Source organism: Choloepus didactylus, chromosome 6 (assembly GCF_015220235.1).
Source record: "Choloepus didactylus isolate mChoDid1 chromosome 6, mChoDid1.pri, whole genome shotgun sequence".
In the NCBI taxonomy this organism is placed as follows: domain Eukaryota; kingdom Metazoa; phylum Chordata; class Mammalia; order Pilosa; family Megalonychidae; genus Choloepus; species Choloepus didactylus.
Genome location: NC_051312.1, coordinates 66,297,727 through 66,320,984, shown reverse-complemented (window position 1 = coordinate 66,320,984; position 23,258 = coordinate 66,297,727). Strand labels below are relative to the sequence as shown.

Below are 23,258 nucleotides of genomic sequence, written 5' to 3'. Positions count from 1 at the left end.
AGGTGTGGCCTTTGGCCTTAATTCTACTACTAGAGGCTTTATGAAGAGAAACTCTTGTGGAAAAGCAAGAAACCGGAAGTCAACAGAGCCTAGAACAGAAAGGAGACATCACCATGTGCATTGCTATATGACAAAAAAAGCCAAGGACCCAAGGATTGCTGGCAGCTGGCCCCAGAACATCACCATTTTCTGGGAGAAAGTATTATTGCCTTTCTGATTCCTTGATTTTGGACATCTCCTAGCCTCAAAACTGTGAGCCAATGAATTCATGTTGTTAAGCCAACCCACTGTGTGGTATTTGTATTAGCAGGCAGGAAACTGACACCACGATCATCATTTTAACATCAACATTTTAAAAGAAGCTCTAGTTAATGCAGTAAGAAACAAAGGCATGAAAATAGTATTTGCTATTATTTACAACTGATAATTTGTCTTCCTGGAAAACCCAATGCCAATTAAAATCCAAACAAGATTTTTCAAAAATTGACAATTATTTTAACTTTCTTCTAGAAGAATTAATGTATGAGAATTGTCAAGAACGTTTTGAAAATGAAGATTATGAGGGTGGCCTTGCCCTACTAATTGATAAACTGTATTATTAATATACACTTTCTGTTAATGGTGCATACACAGATCAATGGAAGAGAAAAGAAAGGTGAGAAGATCAGCATATGGTAACGGTAGTGTTTCAAATCAATGGGGAGACATATTGGTTTATTTAATAAGTCATATTGGTACAAGTAGACATAATCTTATCACTAATAAAACACCTATCACCCCTTTGGGAATATAGCCACTGAAGGGTTTCTGAAATCCCTTATATTGTCAGAGGGTATTTTCAGAGCCAACTTAGAACCATGCATTGAGGGAGTGATTCCAGAAGCCCATGGCTTATTGAGCAGGGTGCATTAAATCTCTAACAATTCTTGAGATATGTATTTCTTACTGCAGTTCTGCCAGTAGTTTTACATAATCTGAAGTTATATTGTTGGGTGCCTATGTGTTCATGATAAATGTATCTTCTTGTCTATTGTTCCTTTTTCTAGTATACAATACCTTTCCATTTCCCATAGGTATTTTGTTTGCCTTGAACTCTAATTTGACTGTATATTAAGAAGTTACCTGCACTTGTTTTTGTTCATATTTGTCTGTTATATTTTTTACAACTTTCAATTTTAATCCATTCTGCATCCTTTCATTCTAATGTATCTCTTGCAGGAAAAAAAAATTGTTGCTGGACCTTTAAAAAATATAACCTGATAGTCTTGATATTTTGGTTGGTGGCTCATAGCTAACTTACAAGGTATATATTGCCAAGCTATATAAGCACTTATTGCTGCCATTTATTTCACGTGGTATGTTTACTGTACTTTTGGGTGTTTTTTTTCCTATGTTGCCATGTATAGTACAGATTCTCTTTTGCTGGTTTAAAAGCTATGCTTATAAAAAAATTAATAATGTTTGTCTTAATTTAAAAAAGACCCATACTGACTGACAGCTTGATGTGCTGAGCCCTCTGTCTTGGAGCTTGCCCCTGTGAAGTTTGTTACTGCAAAGGAGAGGCTAAACCTGCTTATAATTGTGCCTAAGTGTCTCCTCCTGAGTGCTTTGTTGCTCAGATGTGGCCCTCCCTCTCTCTAACTAAGCCACCTCAGCAGGTGAGCTCACTGCCCTCCCCCCTACATGGGACCTGACTCCCAGGGGTGTAAATCTCCCTGGCAACATAGGATATGACTCCCGGGGATGAATCTGGACCTGGCATCATGAGATTGAGAACATCTTCTTGACCAAAAGGGGGAGGTGAAATGAAACGAAATAAAGCTTCAGTGGCTGAGAGATTTCAAATGGAGTCAAGAGGTTACTCTGGTGGGCATTCTTACGCACTATATAGATAAACCTCTTTAGGTTTTAATGTATTGGAATAGCTAGAAGTAAATACCTGAAACTACCAAACTCCCACCCAGTAGCCTTGACTCTTGAAGATGATTGTATGACAATGTAGATTACAAGGGATAACAGTGTGATTGTGAAAACCCTGTGATCACACTCCCTTTATCCAGTGTATGGAAGGATGAGTAGAAAAATGTGGACAAAAACTAAATGAAAAATAGGGTGAAATGGGGGGGATGATTTGCGTGTTCTTTTTTACTTTTAGCTTTTTATTCTTTTTTTTTTTTCTTTTTTACTTTAATTGTTCCTTTTCACTTTAATTTTTATTCTTATTATTTTTGTGTGTGGTAATGAAAATATTCAAAAATTAATTTTGGTGATGAATGCACAACTATATAATGGTACTATGAACTCAATGCACACTTTGTATGACTGCATGGTATGTGAATATATCTCAATAAAAATGAATTTTAAAAAAACAAAATCCAAAAAAAATAAAGTAAAATATACATTCTGCTAATCTCCCCTTTTATGTTTAAAATAATTACTGATAAGGAAGGATTTACTTCTGCCATTTAGCTATTTGTTTTCTGTATGTCTTGTATGTTTGTTTCTTAATTACTCCATAGCTACTTTTTAATATTTAGTTGTTATTTTGCAGTGGGCCATTTTGATTCCCTTCTTTCCTTTTGTGTGTATATTTGTTAATTTTTTAATGGTTACCTTACTGGCAGTTTTTTTATCACTTTAATATGTCATCCCACTGCCTTCTGGGCTCCATGGTTTCTAATGAGAAATCGGCTATTGGTCTTATTGAGAATCTCTTATGCATGATTAGTCACCTCTTGCTTGATGCTTTCAGGAGTCTCTCTTTTGTCTTTCAACAATTTGAGTATAATGTATCTCAGTTTAGATCTCTTTCAGTTTGTGCAGTTTTGAGTTCATTGAGCTGCTTGGATGTGTAGATTTATGGAGTTTTCAGCCATTGTTTCTTCAAATATTCTTCTCCAATCTCCCATCCCCCCTGCTTCCTCTCCTTTTGGGACTCCCACAATGTGTATGTTGGCATGCTTGATGGTGTCCCATCAGTCCCTTAGGCTCTCTTCACTTTTCATTCTTTTTTCCTTCTATTCCTCTAGCCTGGATAATTTCAATTGTCCTATCAAGTTTGCTGATTCTTCTGTCCACTTGCATCTGCTGTTCAATTCTTCTAATGAACTTTTTGCTTCAGATATTGTATTTTTCAAGTCAAGAATTTCTATTTGTTTCCTTTTAACAATTTATAACCCTTTATTGATTTTCTCATTTTGTTCAAGCATCATTTCCCTAGTTTCCTTTAGTCCTTTGTCCATGATTTCCTTTAGCTCTTTGAACACATTTAAAACAGTTGATTTACAGTCTTTTCCTAGTAAGTCCAATGTCTGGGCTTCCTCAGGGACAATTTTGATTTTTTCCTTTAATTGGGCCATACTTTCCTAATCCTTTGTATGTTTTGTGAATTTCTGTTGTAATCTCATTGAAATATAACAGGGTGACTCGGAAAATGAGATTCTTCACTTTCCACAGGGTTTGCTGTTTGCTTGATTGTGGAAGGCTTAGCTTGTGTTCGGCCAGGGTTTTGACAAGATTTCCTTGAATATCAGGAGCTGGATGCTGACGGTGAGGGTGGATGGCTCCTGGCACAGCGTCGTGGCAGCAGAGGGAACCAAGGAATGCAGATCCAGGGTGGGCGGCAGCAGGCACGTCACTCACACAGGCCTGGGACACAGGGGTTCCAGGGCAGGGCCCCAGTCCTGTCAGCTCCATGTCTGCTTCCTTGGGCTGAGCTCTGAGGCTGGTCATGGCCAGGGCCTTGTTATGCGGGATTTTGGGTCCACCTCAGGACACTTTTGTGGTAGGCAGAATGCCTCTCCCCCCACGCCCACATCCACATCTTAGTTCCTGGAACCTGGGGATACGTTACCCGCCTACCCGCCTCCGAGCCAGAGCGACGCGGCCCTGGGCCAGCTTTTTATTCTTATTCTGATTCTTTCCAGTGTAAGGAAAATGTTCAAAAATAGATTGAGGTGATGAATACATAACTATATAATGGTACTGTGAACAGTTGATTGTACATCATGGATGATTGTATGGTATATGAATATGTCTCAATAAAACTGAATTAAAAAAAAAAGACCCATACTTATGTTCCTTATTCTTAATGAAAATGAATATAATGAACATTCATCTTTCTACTACCTGGTTTTGGAAATGAAATCTTACAAGTACTGTAGAAGCCCTTTGTGATCTGTCTTCATCACACCTCCTTCCCACACCTCAAAGTTAATTGCTCTTTTGAATGTAATGTTTATCATCTCTACACGTCTTTATATTTTTGCTACATATGTATATATCCTTAACACATGTATATTATTGTTATGCCTGTTTTAAATTCAGTACAGTTGGTATTAGATGTTGTGTATCCTTTGCAATTTGTTTTTCTTCACTCAATATTGTATTTGTGAGATTTAACCAAAATTGATGCATGTATTTATACTCACTGCTATGTATTGTATTTTACATATCCATTATATAAATAGACCACAATTAATTTATCTAAGATATATATTATCCAGTTGCAGCAGCAGGAGTCTGAAGCAGAGAAAACTGAGCATCTTTTAAGATGATTTTAGGAAGACAAAATGAATACTGGTTACTAAAATAAATTAGTAGAAAGAAACAAGTAAATTTGACAAATTAGCGATTCAGCAAATTGACCTAGAGCTCAAATTCTCAATAAGAGGAAAAACAAGCTGTGGTGACAAAAATAATTCCATCCACTAATGCCACAAAGCATATATATATCAGTTAGCTATTGCCACAGTAATGCTACATAAAACAACCTTGAAATTTCAGTGGCTTATAACAACAAATATTTACTTTTCTTTTTCATGTGTTTGTGGTAGGTTGGAATGAGATCAACTCAGGTGGCCTTGGTGGGGCACAGATCCAGGGTGCAAGTCAGATTCAGGTCCATATGTCTCATTTTGGGACCCAGGCTGATAAGGTAAATGATACCTAGGGTATGTTCTTTTCATGGTGATGGCAGAAGCACAAGAATCACATAGACTCATTCAAAGCCTCCACTTACATTCTGTCTGCCAATACCCTGTTAGCTAAAACAAGTCATATCGCCAAGTCCAAAGTCAAGGGGTAGGGAAGGTGGTGACCTACCACAAGGCCATGTTAAGAGTGAAAGTGTATAATACTACTATAGGGTAGTGAAGACTTAGGAGCAATAATGCAATCAACCATAGCATATATACAGGAACCGTTTGGGGTGAGCATGTATGCGAGAGCTCTGAATATTTGTGGTGACCCTCAGCTGGCACTAAAAGACATTCTTTTTCTATATTCCTCATTGGTGTGTGAGTTGTAAAGACTGATGCTGCAGCATGTGGCTGTCTTTGATTGCCTTATATAGTCCTTACATCTAATCTTAGGTTTCTGAGCCAGTGTGCCCTCTTGTGGTTTGGGCTCTCAATCAATTGAGAAATAGCCACAGGGTCCAGGTGGGAATTAAAATACAACATTAGCTCTATTATTGGGTTGCTGCCTTGGACCCAAGACTAATATGGTCTTCCCACTATTTCGCATCCTGGTCTGAATTTACCTACACAGTCATGGGTATCAACCTGTAGCACACTCTTTCTGCCTTCTTTATTTATGCATGGGAAGAAGAACAGCTTATCAGAGTTAATCAGTGGAGAAGAAAGGTGGGATAAGGAGTGTGTTCAAATTGAAGAAATGGCTATGCAAAGATCTGCGGCAAGAAACAAATCACTGACAAACTGGCGGTCATTGCAGAAGTCTCCAGGAAGTGGAGGGAGTCACTATCCAGGTCCTGAAATTGCTGAAGATGAAGGCCCTTGGGTAGTTTAGCCTGAAGGAAACCAGGCTCAAAGGGATCCTGAGAATTGACGGTAAACATTAAAGGGAAGAGGACTCTCTCCCTGCTGCCAACTAGAATGTAAGCTCCATGAGCCTTTGGCAGGAAGTTTTATTGTTCCGTTCATTGCTATATCCCTAGTGCCTGACATACAGTAGGCACTCAATAAATATTAGTTGAATGTATGAATGTCTCTGCTATGTTTATTACAGGACCTTGAGCAAGGCACCTCAGAGAATAAAAATGTTGGATTGGATGGCTCTGCTGAACTTCCCAGTTTAACCAGTCTATGATCCCACTTTAAACACTGAGCCATTGTTTCTAAAGAGCTTTGGAAGCTAAGGTGTGCATGAAGGGGCTCATAAGGAAAGGAAAGGCAGAATTAGGAAGGGCAAATTGAATCAAGGAGAAGTGCATGGGTAATCTCAGGCTCAGATCAGGATCTGATCTGAAAATAAATGCAAATCATTTTCTTTGAAACTCCTGGGGTTTTAATTCATCTGAGGGACATTTCACTAGAAACTAAGGGTGTGGCACACTGAGGCTCCATCCCAAGAAAGTTGCCTTTGCTTCAAGTGAGTCAGCCTGGTCAACAAATTGCTCATGGGCTCTAGTTCTCCTGGGAAAACCAGCACAAATAGCAGCAGGGACTCCATTTAAGTGTATCGAAAATACATTTTAATCTTGATGAAGTTCACAAATGACAAAGTCAGCATTTCTTTAGACAAATAGTTCAGTCAAGGCACAGCATTACTATGTGTCCCCAGACACCCAAGAGGCAGTGACTTCATGTCCCCCTGAGGTTTAGCAGAGCTGCCAGCATTAATAGGATGAGTGACAGGGCCCATACTTGTTACTGTATTAGCCAGTGAGACATGCTGTCATATTTATTGTACACAAAATCAAATATAAAAAAGATGCACAATAGATAACTGCAATAAGCTTATTTTGCATTTAGCTTTAGTTCCTTTCAAATAAAGAAGACAGTTTTCAATGTCAAGATGGATGCAAGTAGGTGTATTTTCTATGGAGCCTTTCCTACAAGTTGCTTTCATTGCAAATTAAAAGAAGTGGAATTCAGCTTCATGGTGACCTACAAGGAAAAAAAATAACAGCCAGCATTTATTTATTTATTGTCAGGCTCTTGACAACTATATCTCATTTACTTTTATAATTATGCTAGGAGGAATGTATTCTTATTGCCCTCAGTTTACAGACGAGGAAACTGAAGCTCAGAGAGGTTAAGCTACTAGCCTATAGTCACATACCTAGTATGGGGCAAATGAAGCTCTTGAACCCAAGTCTTTGCTCTTAATTCAGAGGTACAAAGCATTGTCATATATACTTCAAAAGGATAGTGTTACTACTTTTCAAACTCAAATGCTAGAATAATTGCAACCATAATTTCAAGGAAGAGTGTTTTAAATAAACAGGGACTATATTTCCTATCCTGATGATCTCAGTGCCTCAGGGGAAAACAGAAGATGAAACCAAATTATTGGGGTTTCAGCTATTGGGACTCTCTGTCCTTTCTCCAGATATACATCCTCTCCTTCCTCAACACACACACACACATGCACACGCACGTACACACACACACACACACACACACACACACACACACACTGGAGTATGTACCTCCTTCCATGCATCTTTTCAACTGTATGGACCCAAGGAGGCTCAGAGTGTGGACTACACCCTTGCAATACCCAGTCATCCATCTTCCCTGTCTGACAGTCCAAAGGCATCACCTTCTTCCTGGAGTTGTCCAACTGCTCCAGCCTGCAGCTCCCTGCGGCGCCGGCCGAAGGTCTTGGAGCCCACATTAGTGGGCACGAAGTTGCTCTTCACCATGCCCCCCGATCTGCTCAGCAAGCCTGCCAGCCGATGGGTCACACAGGTGGCCGTGTTGCAGGCTCTCTTCTGGGTAGTGATGCTGAAATTAGGAAGGAGGAAGAGACAAGGCCTATCAGTAAGAGGCTGGTGGGGAGGAGCTGCCCCATGGGACCATCCCAGTAAAGTGGCTCTTCTGAGAGGCACCAATTAACTTTAAGTGTTTCTCCTAAACACAATTATCAAGGCAGAAAATTACAAGAGCCATTAGGGAACAATGCCAGATTCCCTTCCCATAGACATTCCCAGGAGTGTCAGAAAACCCAAAGGTGACTCTGGGTGACTGGCCAAGGAACACAGAGCTATAACAGCCAGTCTCAAGTATAAATGGACTAAAAATCAGCAAAGGCTTGTGGGACTACAGCAAATTATGGCAGCACACAGCCCCATTCAACCACATACAGCTATCTAGAAGTCACACCCCAGTCTCAAGCATCAAACATTCCTTCTCAGGAAGATGAAAATTCCTGCCTTACCTGGAAGAGGAACAGAGTTTGCAGCATTCAGTCCCAGAGGTGCTTACCTGCTCCTTAGTGCACCTGTTCTTTCAGCTTGATTTGGTTCACACATACCAGCCACCAAGCTCTGTGTCCAGCTAGCTACCCGGGGCTAAGTCTATATGGGCCAGAGCAATGATCACCACAGCTCAGGTCTTTTTAGAAAAATAGTTTTATTCCCTCAGATGATTAGCACATTCAGAAGCAGGACTAGGAAGCTCTGCTATAAAATCTTCCGGGGCCTCAGAGGGCTGCCCTCTTTCTCTGATCTCTTCCTGGGTAATTCTTTTCTGGCCTTGAGTTCTGCTCTTTCTTTTCCTATCTGAGGTTTCAGACATCCTCTGCCACGAGCAAAGCCACTGAGACCAGCCCGAAGAGCAACCAGGGAAGAACCACATGCATCAAGTTAGAGAAAGGAAGCAAGAGAGGAAATTAGAAAAGAGAGAGAGGAGTTTAGCTGGCATCCTGGGGCATGCTAAAGTGAGGGTGGTTGTCTCTCTCCAAGCCGGTGACCAGATCTCTTTTCTTGCCAGGTGCTCCGACCCCAATTGAGGTTTGTGGGAAGGTGTGAAACTTGTTCAGGTCCTGCGTGTATGTGCCCAGCATGCAGGTACTCAGATTACTGCACCGCTTAGATCTGGGGCTGTCCAGGCTGCAGGGAAAAGACATGCCAGACAATACCATGCACCAGGGTCTGCCCCTGTGGGCAGTCACACAGAGGGTTAGACTAGGGAGGGAACACTTGTAGCAGAGGCAGGAGGGGCAGACACGTGGGCGGCTCACACATCCTCCATCAGGAATGCTCAGAGGTAGACTGGACCAGTCTGCAGGTTTGAACTGGATTGGGGAAGGGCTGAGACGGGGAAAGGGTGACCTTTCCTGGCATTCCACATGCTGCTTAGTCCTTCATGCTCTGCAGAGTTCTCAGGGTAAATGCAGGTGCAATACATGCTTCTGCCTGCACAGAACTGGGGACAGGGGAGGGGGTAGTCCCTGCTCCAAACTCAGGATGCACAGGGGGATGTGGTGGAGAAAGGTGTTCTCTCTGGCCTGTGACAACATGCACATCTACATAGATGCTTCACGGGGAGCAAGCAGATCATATACATCTAAAGGCCCAGACCTACCTTAGACACTGCTCTATCTGACCCCACCCTCTACAAGGCCTTCACTTTGCAAATGTGAAATGAAGGCTCCTTGAATGTATGAAAGAACAACATACGCAGGTTAATCAGGTGGGGCCACATTTCTCAAACCTCCTGACATATATCAGGTCCAGCCCCTGGCTTCATACTTACCAGTCCCAACTCATCCAATGCTGGGAGGTATCCTCAATACTGCAAGACCAAGTCTCAGAGTAAGCAATTTCCCACCTTCCCATTTCATTCCCTAAGAGCCTTCAGAAGTAGAACTTTTTAATGTAGTCTAACTGCAGTCCCTCAAGCTACAGCTGGGAGTCAAACTTCAGTGGAGCCTGAGAACACCTAGGCCCTAGACCCTGGTGAGTGATGACAGCCTGTGGTTTCTGGGTCAGGGGCTCTCAGATAGCTTCCTGGGTATGTCAGGAAGTGAGGAGACAGCATGTTGGAGAGGTCAGTTGGGGTGGGGAGCCTTACCTGGAGCCCTCTGTCTCTGTCTCCTGCTCCAGCTCCCTAGCTTTCATCTGCACAAAGTCCTTCACCAGTGCAGCCAGCAGGAGGCGTGCTTCCTCCTCACTCAATGTATCCAGGTCCAGGAGACTCTCCAAGGCAGACCTGGGAGAGGAAGCAAATCCAAAGCAGGCCCTGAACCTCCTCGGAAGGATAACCAGCCAGATTTCCTGACCCCTGCAACTTTATCTGAAGATGTGGCTGCTTTGGCTCCCAGGTGTCAGGGCATGAGGCTAGTGTCTATAACAGGACACTGATTCACCAAGAGGCAAGCAATGGCATGACCTCCAGGCAGTGGTGGGCTGGAGCCAGCTCATACAGGCTTGTAAAAGCTGTTGGTTAAATTTTCAGGAATTAAATGAGCTACGTGTTAAACACAGGCATTATTAAAAATTAAATTATATAAACTTACAGTTAGTGCTTAAATTGAAAAAGATGTCAGTTTAATAGATACAATTTGTATGAAGGTAAGAAATAGATGAACCGTAGATCACATATCAGATTTAAAAGCAAAAAATTTATTGGCAAAATAGATTAGGATGCAATTCCATTTTTCAAATCATGGTTGAATTGAATAAGTGATTTGGCTACTCATATGGGTTCTGTAAAAAGCAATCAAAGCATTCTGTGAGATTCATTGGGCTATATGAAATTTATAATAAAGAATATTGTATATATTACTACTATTTGTGAATTGTGTGCTACATATCTCTTATATCAAAAAAGTTGCTCATACATGTATGTGACTATACATACATACATACATACATCCCTCTTCCCCCAGAGTCTGTTGTTAAACATTCAGCAGACTGTAATTCTGAGGCACAGAATTGTAGGATTCCAGGAGATGTGGGAAGGACCTGTCCTCCTGCAGAGCTGTCTCTTACCTGAAAGGCGCTGCCTGGAGGCTGCCAACCTGGTACAGTACCAAGATACTGAGAGCCAGGAGGGGGGAGAAGTTCTGGAAGCCCATGACGCCTCTCTGCAAGGGAAGAATGATGTCACCCCTACATCAGTTCGAAGTTCTGTGAACCCAGAGACCTGGACTCCTCCTGCCCCTGCCTCTACTCCCTGGCTTCGTGGCTTCTGGCTGATCACTTCGTTTTTCTTCACCTCAACCTCATCAGCAGTGCAGACTATTGGAAGGTACGTGAGGCTGTAGCGTGCTGGGTTTGGTAGAGCTGGAGGAGCTGCCCTAGCAAGACAGCTGGATGAGGAGGTCTCAGTCCTAAAGTCTCTTTCTCCTGCCCCCGCCCCGACACACACACGCACACACAACACACACACACACACACACCTGTCATCCAGGTCTCCTCCGAGGTCACTCTGGGAGCCCCCTGTCACAACAGCTTCTCACACAACATGTCTTTTCAGGGTCTGAGAAACCCAGAGCCATACTCCCTGTGTGGGCTTTTGCATCAGTACATGGGGGTGTACGAGGGACGGTAAGTAGAGAGGGAATCTCTCTGCTGCTGGAATCTCTGAGAAACTGAAGGGCCAGATTCTAGGGCTCAGTTGCCCCACCCTCTGGCAACTCAGTCCCCTGCAAAGAACCAAGCTTAGCGGAGTCTCAAGTTGGGACTCGGGACTTCGTTCTGCTCTCCCTGAGCCCAGGACAGGGACTGCAGTTTAGGGTTGCCTCCCAGCAATCATTGTGCCCATTTACCACCCATTCGCGGTGGCCCAGGTTCTGCACCAGTTTCCAGGCACCAGAGGTGATCCCTAATCGCATGGTCTGCGGAAAGCTGTTTCTGCGTCTTGCTTGGCGCGCAGCGCCTGGGCAGAGCGAGGGTCCCGAGATCCGCCCAAGCTGCCGGGGAGCGCTGGGCTGGGGCCCGCAGCCAAGCTGGGGGAGCAGAGCAGGGAGCCCCGAGACTAAACCAATCCAGTCCTGCCTGGGGCAAGAGCCTGGGATGGACCGACTGCTAAAGAGACAGAAACAGAAGTGACCAGAAAAACAGAGACTGGCAGGGAGATAAACCAAGAAACAGAGAGGGAGAGGAGGAGAGGAAAGGAAAAAAAAAAAAAAAAGTAATGACACACCTGAGTAGGAATCTCGGGGCGTCAGCGGCGTCCCGCGAGGGCGCAGAAGCAGAGGCGACACTTGGGCTTGACAATGGCTCGGATGCCGCCCAGCGCCAGCGGCTGCTCTTATTCCCGCGGCCGTCTGTCGGGAGGCGGGGGGGTCCCCGAGCGCCCGGCAGCCAATGGGCGGCGGGGTCTCCTGCCCCAGCCGGATTGCGTCACCCCAACGCTTCCAGAACCCAGAGCACCCAGCAGTACGGCGCCGCTAGGATTTGCACTGATGTCCTTGATGGAAATGGGAGAATGGTGGGGACCAACGAGAAACGCCCTAAAAGTGAGCGGGAATGTGAGAGCAGTTTGACGTAACGGTAGACTTCACTTCTTCAGTCCCGCCTGTTTTTGAACACGCGACGCACTCTATCTCCAGTTGTGAAGTCTTGGAGGGTAGGGTCCGGGATTGCAGGAGCTCCTGGCTCGCTGAGTGTGACCCCCGCTCTCTGTAATATTGAGGCTTGGCGGTGAACGCGCAGCGGCGTGGATTCTCACTAAGCATGGTGTCTGACTCTGGCGGCTGGAATCGACCACAGTGGGGCGAAACTCCAGGGAAGCAGGAAATGGAGGTGGGAGCAGGAACTTTGTCAGACTCGATTCCTAGCTGCGCCAATTCCGGGCAGTATGATCTTAGGCGAGTTAACTTCCGAGTCTCAAAGTACTCAACTTTGAAACGGAGAGTGATAGTCCCGCCTTGAATGAATGCTGTGAGAACTAGCCCAATGCCCGGCCCCTGGCAAGGTAGGGATCTAGAATAGTTTTCCTGGCCCACAGTGGCCCAGTGGTCCAATGGGCTGCCTGGATTCCCCGAAGCGCTGTCCAGATCAGTTAACGTAGATGGGGACTGGGGGACGGGGGACCATGCCCCCCGGGCCTGAGGGGCAAGGCGGAAGGCTCAGATGCTTCCAAAGCCTCCTGACTTCTAGCCCTCCCTCTTCCTGCCCCGCCATCCATCACCTCGCTCTCAGTCCGCCTGCCCGAGCCATTTGCACAGCTGCCCCTTGCTTCCGGCGGTTGTTTGCCAAGATGCCCCAGTGTCATCCGATTCCCGTCGGGCACTCCCCGCCCCCTCACTTCGGTCCTGGACTAAAGAGCACTCACCCCTATCACATTCATCCACACACACAAACTCATTACTCTGGTCAAACATGCGCCCACTCCACAAGTACACACAGACACTGGTGCGCAGGGGCATCCGAAGGGTTTACCATCAAACGCGCGGCAACTCAGCCTCCGAATCGCTTGCCCGACGACAGCTGCTCCTATCATACCCACACATACTTTTAAGAATAGGCTTGCTGCTACATTCACACCCGATTACGCACGAATTAGAACCGTCTCCTATCCTGCACCTCTGGGTTTCGGGACTGTTTCGCCTGAAATCTGGGCTTCAGGAGCGACAGGAAGGTCCTAGGTCCCTACTAAGGCACTTGCATCAATTAGGGTGGAGAGAAAGAATCTTTTCGGCGTCCCGGGGTTTGCAGGGTTTGAGCACTCATCGCTGCAGGTCCAGACGCTCCCAGTGCGGAGAGCGCAGCGGCAGCCTCCAGGGACTGTAGGGGAAGGCATGGACCACGCCTTCGCGTTTCTCCACAAGGCAGAGCAGATGCCGGCCCCGGGGTGCGCTGTGAGTTACCGAGCTACGGAAATCCAGGTACCTCCAGGACTCCGTCGGCACCCCAGTCTTGGTCCCCAGCAGCCGCAGCATTTTATGGGACGTCCCCGCCTTGCGCTACCCGCCCCCCTTCTCCAACCCTCGGGGTAGTGGCCTCCAGGCCCGGGAGACGCAGCAGGGATGCCTAAGTTCTCCTGGGGTGGCACTGTTGTCGGGAATAGAAGCTCAGGGCTAGAGAACCAGACTTCGGGGGCTAGCCCTGTCTCCTGCCTCTCCTCAAGACCCACTAGCAAGGCGAGCTCGGAACCCTGAGACAGGAAGAACCGTCCCGGGAGGACATCGCGAGCGTCAGGCTCAGGGAGTGGGAAGGCGAGAGGCCAGTGGAGCAGGTCTCACAACGGCGGACCCCAGGTCACTGCTGAGCCCCAGTCCTGGGTTTTGGGACTTTTCAGTTGTTTCAATGGAGAATTCATGCCTGGGCCTTTTGTGTAGAGCTACGAGCCAGAGTGCGCGAAGGTGACGGCGCGGCCGCTGCGTCGCGCGCAGTTCTTGGGCCTCTGCCATTTGGAACTGGTGTGCACTCGTATTTCCGCCCAGGCGCCAAATCCTTCTACAGAAATAACTTCTCCGAAGATCAGAGATTTCTAATTTACGAACCTCCTGAAATCGTTTGTAAATGTATGCATTTTTCTGGAGAGAGAACCCATAGATTTCATCAGAGCAACGGTGACTGCAAATGGTTAAAAAACTACTACTGTAGAAGCAGATTTTGTGGCCACGTCACTTTGCAGTCTCGGGATTCTGTCCTTGACTGCCTATACATCGTCAGCCTTCAAAGAGAACACTAATGCCCCACTCTGAAAACCCTTTGGCGGCTCCAAACAACAGGCTGGTGCTGTCGGGCGTTGTCCCCGGTTTGCCCCCAGGGGGCGCTAGTGTAGCCCGGAAGGATTCCGAGCTTTGCTTTCGTGGTGGATCTCTTCAGTTAGGGAAAGCTTGCAGGAAGTCCCTGGCGCCGTGCTGGAGAATAAAGATTTAAAATAAAATAAAATAAAAGAGTATTTTTCATCGGTACTTAGTTTTCCTTCCAATGTTTACTAAATGAATAGAAATTAATTCATTCTAGCAAATTCACTAGTCAGTCTCACTGATTAAACAAAGGTCTACTCCCAGCCTACAAAAAGTCCGGACCAGGTTAGGCAGAGCGGTATTTCCGGTGGGATTCCGAAATTGGGAGTTCAAACAGTTCAGCCAGATTCTTCCCCATCTTAGCTGGCAGGACGAATCTGTTCCCCGAGAGAAGTTTCCAGGAATGAGGCAGGGAAATGTTTTCTCAAGACTGGGATGCAAAACCATGCTTCTCTGCGCCCATCCGTAATTTACCTAGTGAACGGCAGTTTAGACCTTGGAGTCGAGGATCTCTGAAATTGAGTCCGGCTGTCCCTGGAGCTCCTCTGAGCTTTAGGACTAAATAGCATGATCTAGAGAAAGTCGACAAGAAAAACACCTATTTTTAAATAATCGTTTGGCTATTTGACCCTTGATTTTAATCTCTAATATCCTAATTTTTAAAGGTGGAAATCAGGGTTAGTTTTGAGACAATCTAGTTTGAGGGGGAAAAAGTATTTTACAACACTCCGATAAAATGTTTCTTTCCATTTGTTTAAATCAGATTTCTGTACTCTTTGTTTTAAAAATAAAAATTAAAGTGTCTTATCTGGACCTATTAGACTGAAATCTGGTTGAAAATTCTTATGTAAATTTCCACATAATTAAAAGGGTTACACTTATAGCTTACAGCTTTAACTGAGCAAACCAACTGTGAGGCAAAAATAACAACAAAAATGCACTTTCGAAGTTCAGAGCTCAAGTTAAATTTTGAGGCAAAAATAACAACAAAAATGCACTTTCGAAGTTCAGAGCTCAAGTTAAATTTATTGCTTGTATACAATTCATGTATGATATAGACTCAACAACAGCAAGCCCCCAACAATAACAACTGCAAAAGCAGCAACAACTTTACAAACCCATTCTCTTCAGCCTGGCAGAAAGTTGGGGGCTGTCCATTTAACTGAAGAACATCTACTGAAAATTGATTGTATTATTTAAAGAAGGGTAGAAACCAAAGCTTTTCATCAGTGAGTTTACTGAAGACGATGGGAAGAGAAGCAATTGTTTCTGAATTATTTACCTAAGACATTTTAAGAGCACGATAAAGCCCTTGTTGGGAAAGTTGGGGCAGAAGTGGATGCCAAATAGACAGCAGAATGGGAACTCAGGTGGGGATTTTGCTGAAGCCTTTAGAACAGGTAGATCTCTATAAATGTTAGAGGAGGGGAACATCAAGTTTTATTAATAATCTTGAAATAAAATTATCTGAAAATTTTACTTCAAGATAATTACATGTGCAGTCAGTATGAAAAGTTACGTAAATCCATATTGAAATATAACAAAACAAAAATAAATAGAAACCTTAAAACTACCATCAGTTGAGTTCCAACTGTGTGCCAAGCACTATGTATGTATTATCTCTAATTCTTTCAACAGTTTAATAAGATGGGTATTATTAGCTTCATATTATAGGCAAAGAAATAGCAAGAGCATCAGACTTGAGTTAATTGATAATGTTTTCTCCCAAGCTCCTTCTGAAGACCTGAAATGCCGGAACATGACTTATCTGGCTGCCACATCAGGTAAGAGGATGGGTCCGCTGGATCCAGGCACTGACTTAGGGAAGATATGGGCATGTCTGCCTGTTTCAGGGCTAATGTGATTTGTCGTGAGAGGACAAATGGCCAGGCATAAATCATTTATAATTTCTGGGCCAACATTTGGGAGAGTGACAGTTTTGCAGCAGGAAAATAAATGTTGGTGCTGCCACTTAAGATAAGCAAATTGCTAGAGAATAAAACCAAAATCTGATTCATAAGTGTTCCTAAAATAAAAATTAGATATGCTTCAAAGTTGTAACAAACAAAAATCCAAATGACTTAACTTCCCATATTTTGTATTATGCATTGTTTCATCTCTGAAACTATGGTTGATTTTGTAGGAGGTTTCATTTTATCAGTGGATGCAGTTGGGGGGCGAGAGGTGGGGGGGGGGCATAGTGGAAAGAGTGCCGAGAGTTGGGATATAGGGTTCTAATTCTTACTCCTAACCCAAACAATGTGACTTTAAGAAAATCATTTGGGTTTCTGTTTTCATATTTGTCAAATAAACATACTGAATTGAGAGATTGCTCAATTCCTTTCTAATTCTGATGTTCTAGAAATGTGCTGTAAACTTTATGCTGTCTTTACAGTACTTTTCTATGATACCAGGTCCATCACTATTTGGCTTCCTCCACTTGACCTGGTGGGTTCCATTGTTTTCTGAAAGAATAGCTGAAGGGGTCAACATGAAGGAGGAAGGATATGTCATTCTACTGAGTGACACAATCAGAAAAGTTACTGCTCCATTCCCTCTTCAACCCCCGAACCTAAATGTGAAGAATGAATGATTTTCAGAACAGACAGGAGGAAAAGGGGAGCAGACATCCTGGTCATTGTCTCCCTGTCACCAATGGATGTAGTAGTGCCTCTGAGAAAGGACAGAGAGCAGGCCAGCTGGACTGGGAGCACCATGCTTCTCTCTGCTTCATGAAAAAGGATCTGCGACTAAATTCTGGTCCTTGCCTGGAGGGCGCATCTTTCTGCAAATTGTCAGCAGAAGCTTCTCAATGTGGTTACTTGATGAGTCCATCCAGAGCCCAAAACACACTTCTGATGGAGCCTGAAAATCAGCTCTGAAAAAGTTCTCCTTAGAGGGCCTCTAAAGTGAGGAAGCATGAGCAGAGGTTTGAACTTTATGGTAAGTCCAAGCATAGGAATATTTATATCTTTGTTACCAAAGGAGCAAAGGAAAAGTACAACTAGTTGACTGGAGTTCAGTGAAGACAGGCACCACTAGTGTCCCCTCATTCTGGGTTCCCTCCTTGTGTTAATGATATTATGGTGATAAAGACTGTATATAAATGGAGAAAGTAGATAGAGCCATCCTTGGTCTTATGATCGTCTTAGGAGAGTTTGGGGTGCCATTTGAGTAGAGGACAAAGAGAGGGATCATGTAGCTAAGGTTGTAAATTAAAAGGATATGCTGAGACTTTATGTTAAAGAGCATCTTGAACCTACCTATTATTCTGCTATTATAGTCTGAAGAAGTATAGAAAAACCAGGTGTTCATAAAGCCAGATTGTCTCACTTGCTATGCTTGCTTTCCCCTCTTTGTGGAAGGAAACCTGAGCTAGGGAACAGTCAAGTTCACTGTCTTGGTGGGTACTGGGGGCTAAGTTGGGTTGCTAACAGTTGGGTGGTCTGATGTCTCGATTGCTTTCCCTGTCCTTTAATGCTGCCAAAGTGGCAAGGCTTTCCCAGAAGAAGAAGCAAGATAAGGCAGTTAACAGGATTCCTCACCATGTGCAGGAAAAAAAGGAAGAGAAAACTAAGACCAACCCACTAAGAAACTAGTGGTCTCTCAGGGAGATAAGCCTCACACATCTGAAATAATTAAAGAATAAAAGGTAGTGAATAAGTTTATTAGTTTTCTATTGCTGCTGTAACAAATTACCATAAATTTAGAGGCTTAAAATACTCAAATTTATTATCTTTACTTCTGTAGTTTAGATGTCCAAAGTGAGTCTCACAAGCTAAAATGGTGAGAAGGCTGTTTCTTTCTGGAGGTTCTAAAGGGAGAATCTATTTCCTTACCATTTACAGCTCCTAGAAGCTACCCCCATTCCTTGCCTTATGGCCCCCTTCCTCCATCTTCAAAGCCAGTGACAGCAAGTCAAGTCCTTCTCACATTGCATCACTCTGTTCTCCTCTGCTTTCTTCTTCCACTTGGAGGGACCCTTCTGATTATACTGCTGGATAATCCAGGATAATCTCTTTAAAGACTTCAAGGTCCTTAACTTTATCACATCTGCAAAGTCCCTTTTGCTCTATAAGGTAACTTATTCAGAGGTTCCAGGGATTAGGGTGTGGATATCTTGGGGGAGGGCATTATTCTGCCTACCACAATAGGTAAGGGCTGATTGGCAAGGATTATGAGTGGTGGGGGTTTGGAGAAAGAGGCTGCTGTGGGCTGGAGCACTTGAGGAAGGCTCCCAGAGAAGGTGTGGCTGGAGCGGGCAGATGGCTAAAAAGAAGGCAAGTGACAGAGTCCCTAATGAGGTAGTGCTTGTACAGGCACGTGGGGCAGGTGGGGAGGAGACAAAACGACCCTCTTTGTGTCGGGTGCCACCCTCAATGCCTCTTCTTGGGAAGGGAACCCTCCTGAATATGGCCTATGTGACTGTCTGTGTTCTCTCCTCAGGCTGGTTGTGTTTAGAAATCATGAAATCTCACATATAAAAACTTCCTCCCTTACCAACTTTCAGTTTTTTATGTGTCCCTTTAATATTCCAGTTCAGACATGTTTCAGAAAAAAAGGGAAGATATTGAGCCAATCGGTGTCAAGTGTGGTGCAGATGTCTCTGCTGAAACTCCAGAGGTGTGGGGAAGGGAGTGCCTCCCCCTCAATAACTTGATGCAATGACATGTCATAGTGATGCTATAAAACCCTAAAATTGGGGCTTGGACTTTAGGCCCCTTAACTTAGATACCTCTGCTAGACTTACCTTTGACACAAACAGCAGAGTTTTTAATAAATTGAGCACTGAATTAAAACCCACCTGAAAAAACAAAAAACAAACAAACAAGCAAAAAAAAACCCCAGACACCTGTATCCTGAGTTTAGTGGCTGCCCTGAGATGGACAAGCAGTAGGGAATTGTTAAAATGTCTGGGGAGTACATGTAAGCCCAGAACTTTCTACTGATCAAGCTTGGAGAAAGGTTTCTAACGTCTCTCTCGTGCCAGGAAGGAATGGGCTGATCACTCATACTCAGGCTTCAGAGCCCGTGGACCTTTGAAATGTGACCTCCCCCTCCCCATTGGGGACATACCAACTCCACCAGAGCCTGGAACCAAGGACAAGAAGTTGATTGGTTTTAGATTAGACAAGGAATGAAAAAGGCATTTGTGGCAGAAAGAAGGAATGAGATATTGTGTCATGGGATTTTCCTGGCCCCTCATTCTTGCAATGTGAGCCCTGCTAACTTCAGAGCAGAGCTGACTGCTGCCCAGTGGTCTGCTCTTCCCAACTCCAGAGGCTCCTTCTTTGCAGTAGGCACCAGTGAGTTCCCTTTCAAGGCCCAGAGGCTATTTTTAGGGTGGTTTCAGCTGCCAGGGTGGATGAGGGCCAGGCTGGTCACTTGAAGAAGTGAACGGACTCAGCGGGTGACGTGACGGAATTACTCAGGTTGGGTTCCTCTGAAATGATTAAAATTCTGCCTTGGCTCAGAGTCACACGATCCAGAATGATTCTCCACTCCCTGGCTCAGAATGCTGTTCCACAGAACAAGAGAGAGAGAGAGAGAAATAGGAACCTGCCCACTATGCCAAAAAGCTCATTACAGAGTCCATTTCTTTATGGTCATGATCAGGGAACAATAAATTGCAGGTAAGGGGATTTCACAGCTAACTGGAATTGTGAGGAAAATGGCTTTGGGAGCCTATGCAACTGGTTTTGTGTCTTGGCTCTACCACTCATTTGCTGTCCTTGAATAGATAATGATCTCTCTGAGCCAAAGTTTCTCAATCTGTAAAATGGGGATAGTACTAACTACCTGGCAGGATTAAAAATATTTTATATTAAACACAAGACACATTGCTTGGCATGGGGCAGGCATTCAAGAGCAGTGACTGGTTATCACAATAAAAGAGTTTATCCCTTCAAGTGCCAAATTGCATTAGCCTAATGTAAATTAGAGAAAATCATTACACACTCCTCTGCATCTGAAAAAGAAGGCAATCTGTAATCTTTAATTCTCAAAAGAAAACCAGTCCTGAGGTCACAACAGAATGAGACTGCCTTCCCCGACCCTCTCCAATACAGGCCTGGACTATGTTGCAGTCTCATTGCCCAGAAGAATTAATGACGATTTATATTAAACATCTGGCATATTGCCTGGCATGGAGCAGGCACTCAAGAGTGGTGGTTATTATTACCATTATAATAAAATCTTACCCTTCAAGTGCCAAATTATATCTGCTTGTGTGGGAAATTAGATAAAAGGCATTGTACTCTCCTCTGCCTTCTTAAAAAGAATAAGCTGAATATAATTTCAATCCTTACTTGATGGTTCATTGTCACCATTATAAGAATATCAATTAATGTGTTAGGAACTAACATAGTGTTGCTCTTGGGGACTATAAGATGTGTAGCATTAATAGCCCCAAACTAGGGGATTCCAGGCCATCTCTCTTTTGGTGGTCTAAGACATTTTATATATATATATATATATATACACATACACACACACAGTAGTTATATATAATAGTTATTCTATTTCCTTCCTTCCTATCAGTGTGTCTATTCCTGATGTGTGTGTCTATCACTATCACTCTATCACTTCTTATTGGGGTCATTGTAACTGTCCTTAGCACCAACTCACCCTGTACCATTTGGTACACAGGGAAACAAACAACCAAATGACAAAACCAAGCTTATTAGAATGGCATGGGAACTAAGAGTCTATAGGCATTGAACTATATAAATAAGGAACTTTGGGGACAGCTGCTCAACTAATCTGGGCTCAACAGAACAGAAGCAAAGCTTGTCAGAATTATGTGTGAACAGAGTGTAAACAGATACTGAGTGAGCCCTTATGGTCAGGAACGTCATGGACTTCCATAACAACAGCTTCATCTGACTTGTGTGCAGGGAAATAAACAAGCGGAAAACAGCCAATCAAGTTAAAGCTGCATGTGAATGAAGAGTCTGGAGACATTGAGTGTGGACCAAGGAGTACTGGTCATAAATGGTGATAATGGTTGTTGTGCCACCTGCTTCAGTTATGCAGAGCCTCCTTTCTTGTTCTTTTGTTCCAGCTTTGTCTGGTTTCAGGGAGGTTGCCAGGCAAGTGACACCTGATGATTGGGTGTTTTTGTAGCTTTTTCCAGGAGACGCGGTGATGATGAAGACAAAGGCCGTGTTGTGGGAGGGTTTGGCTCTCCAGGCTGTCCTCTTACAAGGAGCATGGCCCTGGCTAATAGGACTCTGAGGACATGAGCAGAAATCAAATTTTCTTTCCCAGGAAAATCTGTACTTAGTCTTTACAACTGGCGAGAAGATCAATTTGCTTGCAGGTGTTCAGATCTTCTATTCATTTCTGCAATGCAAAGTCACTCTTTGGCATCAAAGACCCAAGAGGCTCTTCAAAGGCCCTTTGGAGACCCCTCAGCCCTGGGGCTAGTTTTCCTGGGCACACCTTTAAACAGTGGTCAAACACGCTTAAGCAATCAATGCCTGGCTTTTCTTCAGCACCAGTAAGTACCATTCACAGAAAACCTCCAGTTAAAGTGAGAATGTGAAGAGGAGCCCCAGGATTGAGAAAAGACCATGGACTAAGTATGGCTGTTCTCTCCATTCCTCTGCTTTGGCTTGTGGTAACTCTGGGAAAGATTTATGCCTTTTGCCCTTGTTTCAGAATTTCAAGAGTTTTCATTGTCCACAACACTGCTAAGAAATGTTTTCTCTTCTCTTTGTAGGGAGATAAAAATGCTAGATTCTTGCAGGTCTTGAGGCAGGATAAGGGGAAGGCTGTTGAGAAAGTTTATTTAATTCCTACTACTATCATGTATGTTGAGCATTAAATGTCTAGAGTAGCCCCAACCCCCCATTTATTTTGCTTCTATGCAGTCCTACTATGTGTGGGGGTGAAGTCAAATCATTAATAGTCATTAGATCATAGAAGATCATATAAGGCAAGTTGTTCTACTGGTTTGGGCTTCTTTTTTTAATATTTAGGAAATTGTCATTTAACCAAATGAGCTGAGGCCCCTTCCAGTTTGTGCTTTTATTTTATTAAAATAGGGAGTGAGGTGGAGAAGAGGATATAGAAGAAGAAGGAACAAATGAAGGGAATTAAGTGATGGCAATTAGATTTACTTGGCAGTCAGTTGGGAGACGCTGATGATAGATAAGTTAGTTTATTATGCTTTTTGTGAAAAAGTCCAGCCTGAGTTGCTGGTCCGGACTTATGGAAGAAGCAGTCTTCAAGAAAGTCATCTTTCAGTAACAGTGAAATGGGAGAGGTTTCTCTTGTAAACCTTCTTTCTTCCCCCATCCCTAAACCCCCCCCCCCCCTCAGTTTCAGAGCTCCTGCCCTCATTAGAAATTCCATTCCCTCAAATTGCTTCATCCATTCTCCTCAGTAGGTACACTTATTCACATCTGTTATGGTCCCCCTTCGGTTTTAGAAACAGAAGCTACTTAGGTTTTTTATGCAAAAAGGAATTTCAAACCAGAAATTAAAACTTTGAAGTTCTTGGAGATTCTACCTTTACCACAATCATAAAGGTAGGGACTCAGAATGCTGCAGGGTTGAACGGTAGACATCAAGAAAACCCCACAGAGCCGGGGTCCAGGCCAGGGCCACAGCTGTCCAAGAAGTGACAGGGAGCCCTCGAGAACTTTCACTCGACACTGCTCTTCAAGATGAGTCCTGGAGAAATGGTTCCTGAAGACCCAGGAAGAGGCTTTGCTGGAGCGCAGCAGCGCTGCTCTTTGTTGAAAGCGTTACCGCTCTGCGTACAGAAATGTCAGATTTCTGCATTTCCACCCTGC

At 44.0% G+C, this 23,258-nt stretch overlaps 2 protein-coding genes across 2 annotated transcripts in view; one reads left to right on the top strand and one right to left on the bottom strand.

Moving 5' to 3' along the window:
* Positions 1 to 23,258, top strand: part of CALCB (calcitonin related polypeptide beta) — a 177,861-nt gene that overhangs the window by 69,390 nt on the left and 85,213 nt on the right. The gene's annotated exons all lie outside the window — the stretch shown is intronic.
* Positions 6,814 to 11,973, bottom strand: LOC119536032 (calcitonin gene-related peptide 2-like). Its single transcript, XM_037838482.1, has 5 exons — positions 11,901 to 11,973; positions 10,745 to 10,839; positions 9,825 to 9,962; positions 7,570 to 7,754; positions 6,814 to 6,911 (listed from the first exon to the last, which is right to left on the bottom strand). Exons 2-5 carry the CDS (start codon positions 10,828 to 10,830, stop codon positions 6,880 to 6,882), a joined length of 441 nt encoding a protein of 146 aa, XP_037694410.1. The 5' UTR covers positions 10,831 to 10,839; positions 11,901 to 11,973; the 3' UTR covers positions 6,814 to 6,879.

Coding starts and splice junctions, on each gene's coding strand:
- LOC119536032 (XM_037838482.1), bottom strand. CDS start 10,830: ATGGGCTTCCAGAACTTCTCCCCCCTCCTGGCTCTCAGTATCTTGGTA. Junction 9,963..10,744: donor CTCCAGGCAGCGCCTTTCAG/GTAAGAGACAGC, acceptor TTCCTCTCCCAG/GTCTGCCTTGGAGAGTCTCC. Junction 6,912..7,569: donor TGGACAACTCCAGGAAGAAG/GTGATGCCTTTG, acceptor TTTTCCTTGTAG/GTCACCATGAAGCTGAATTC.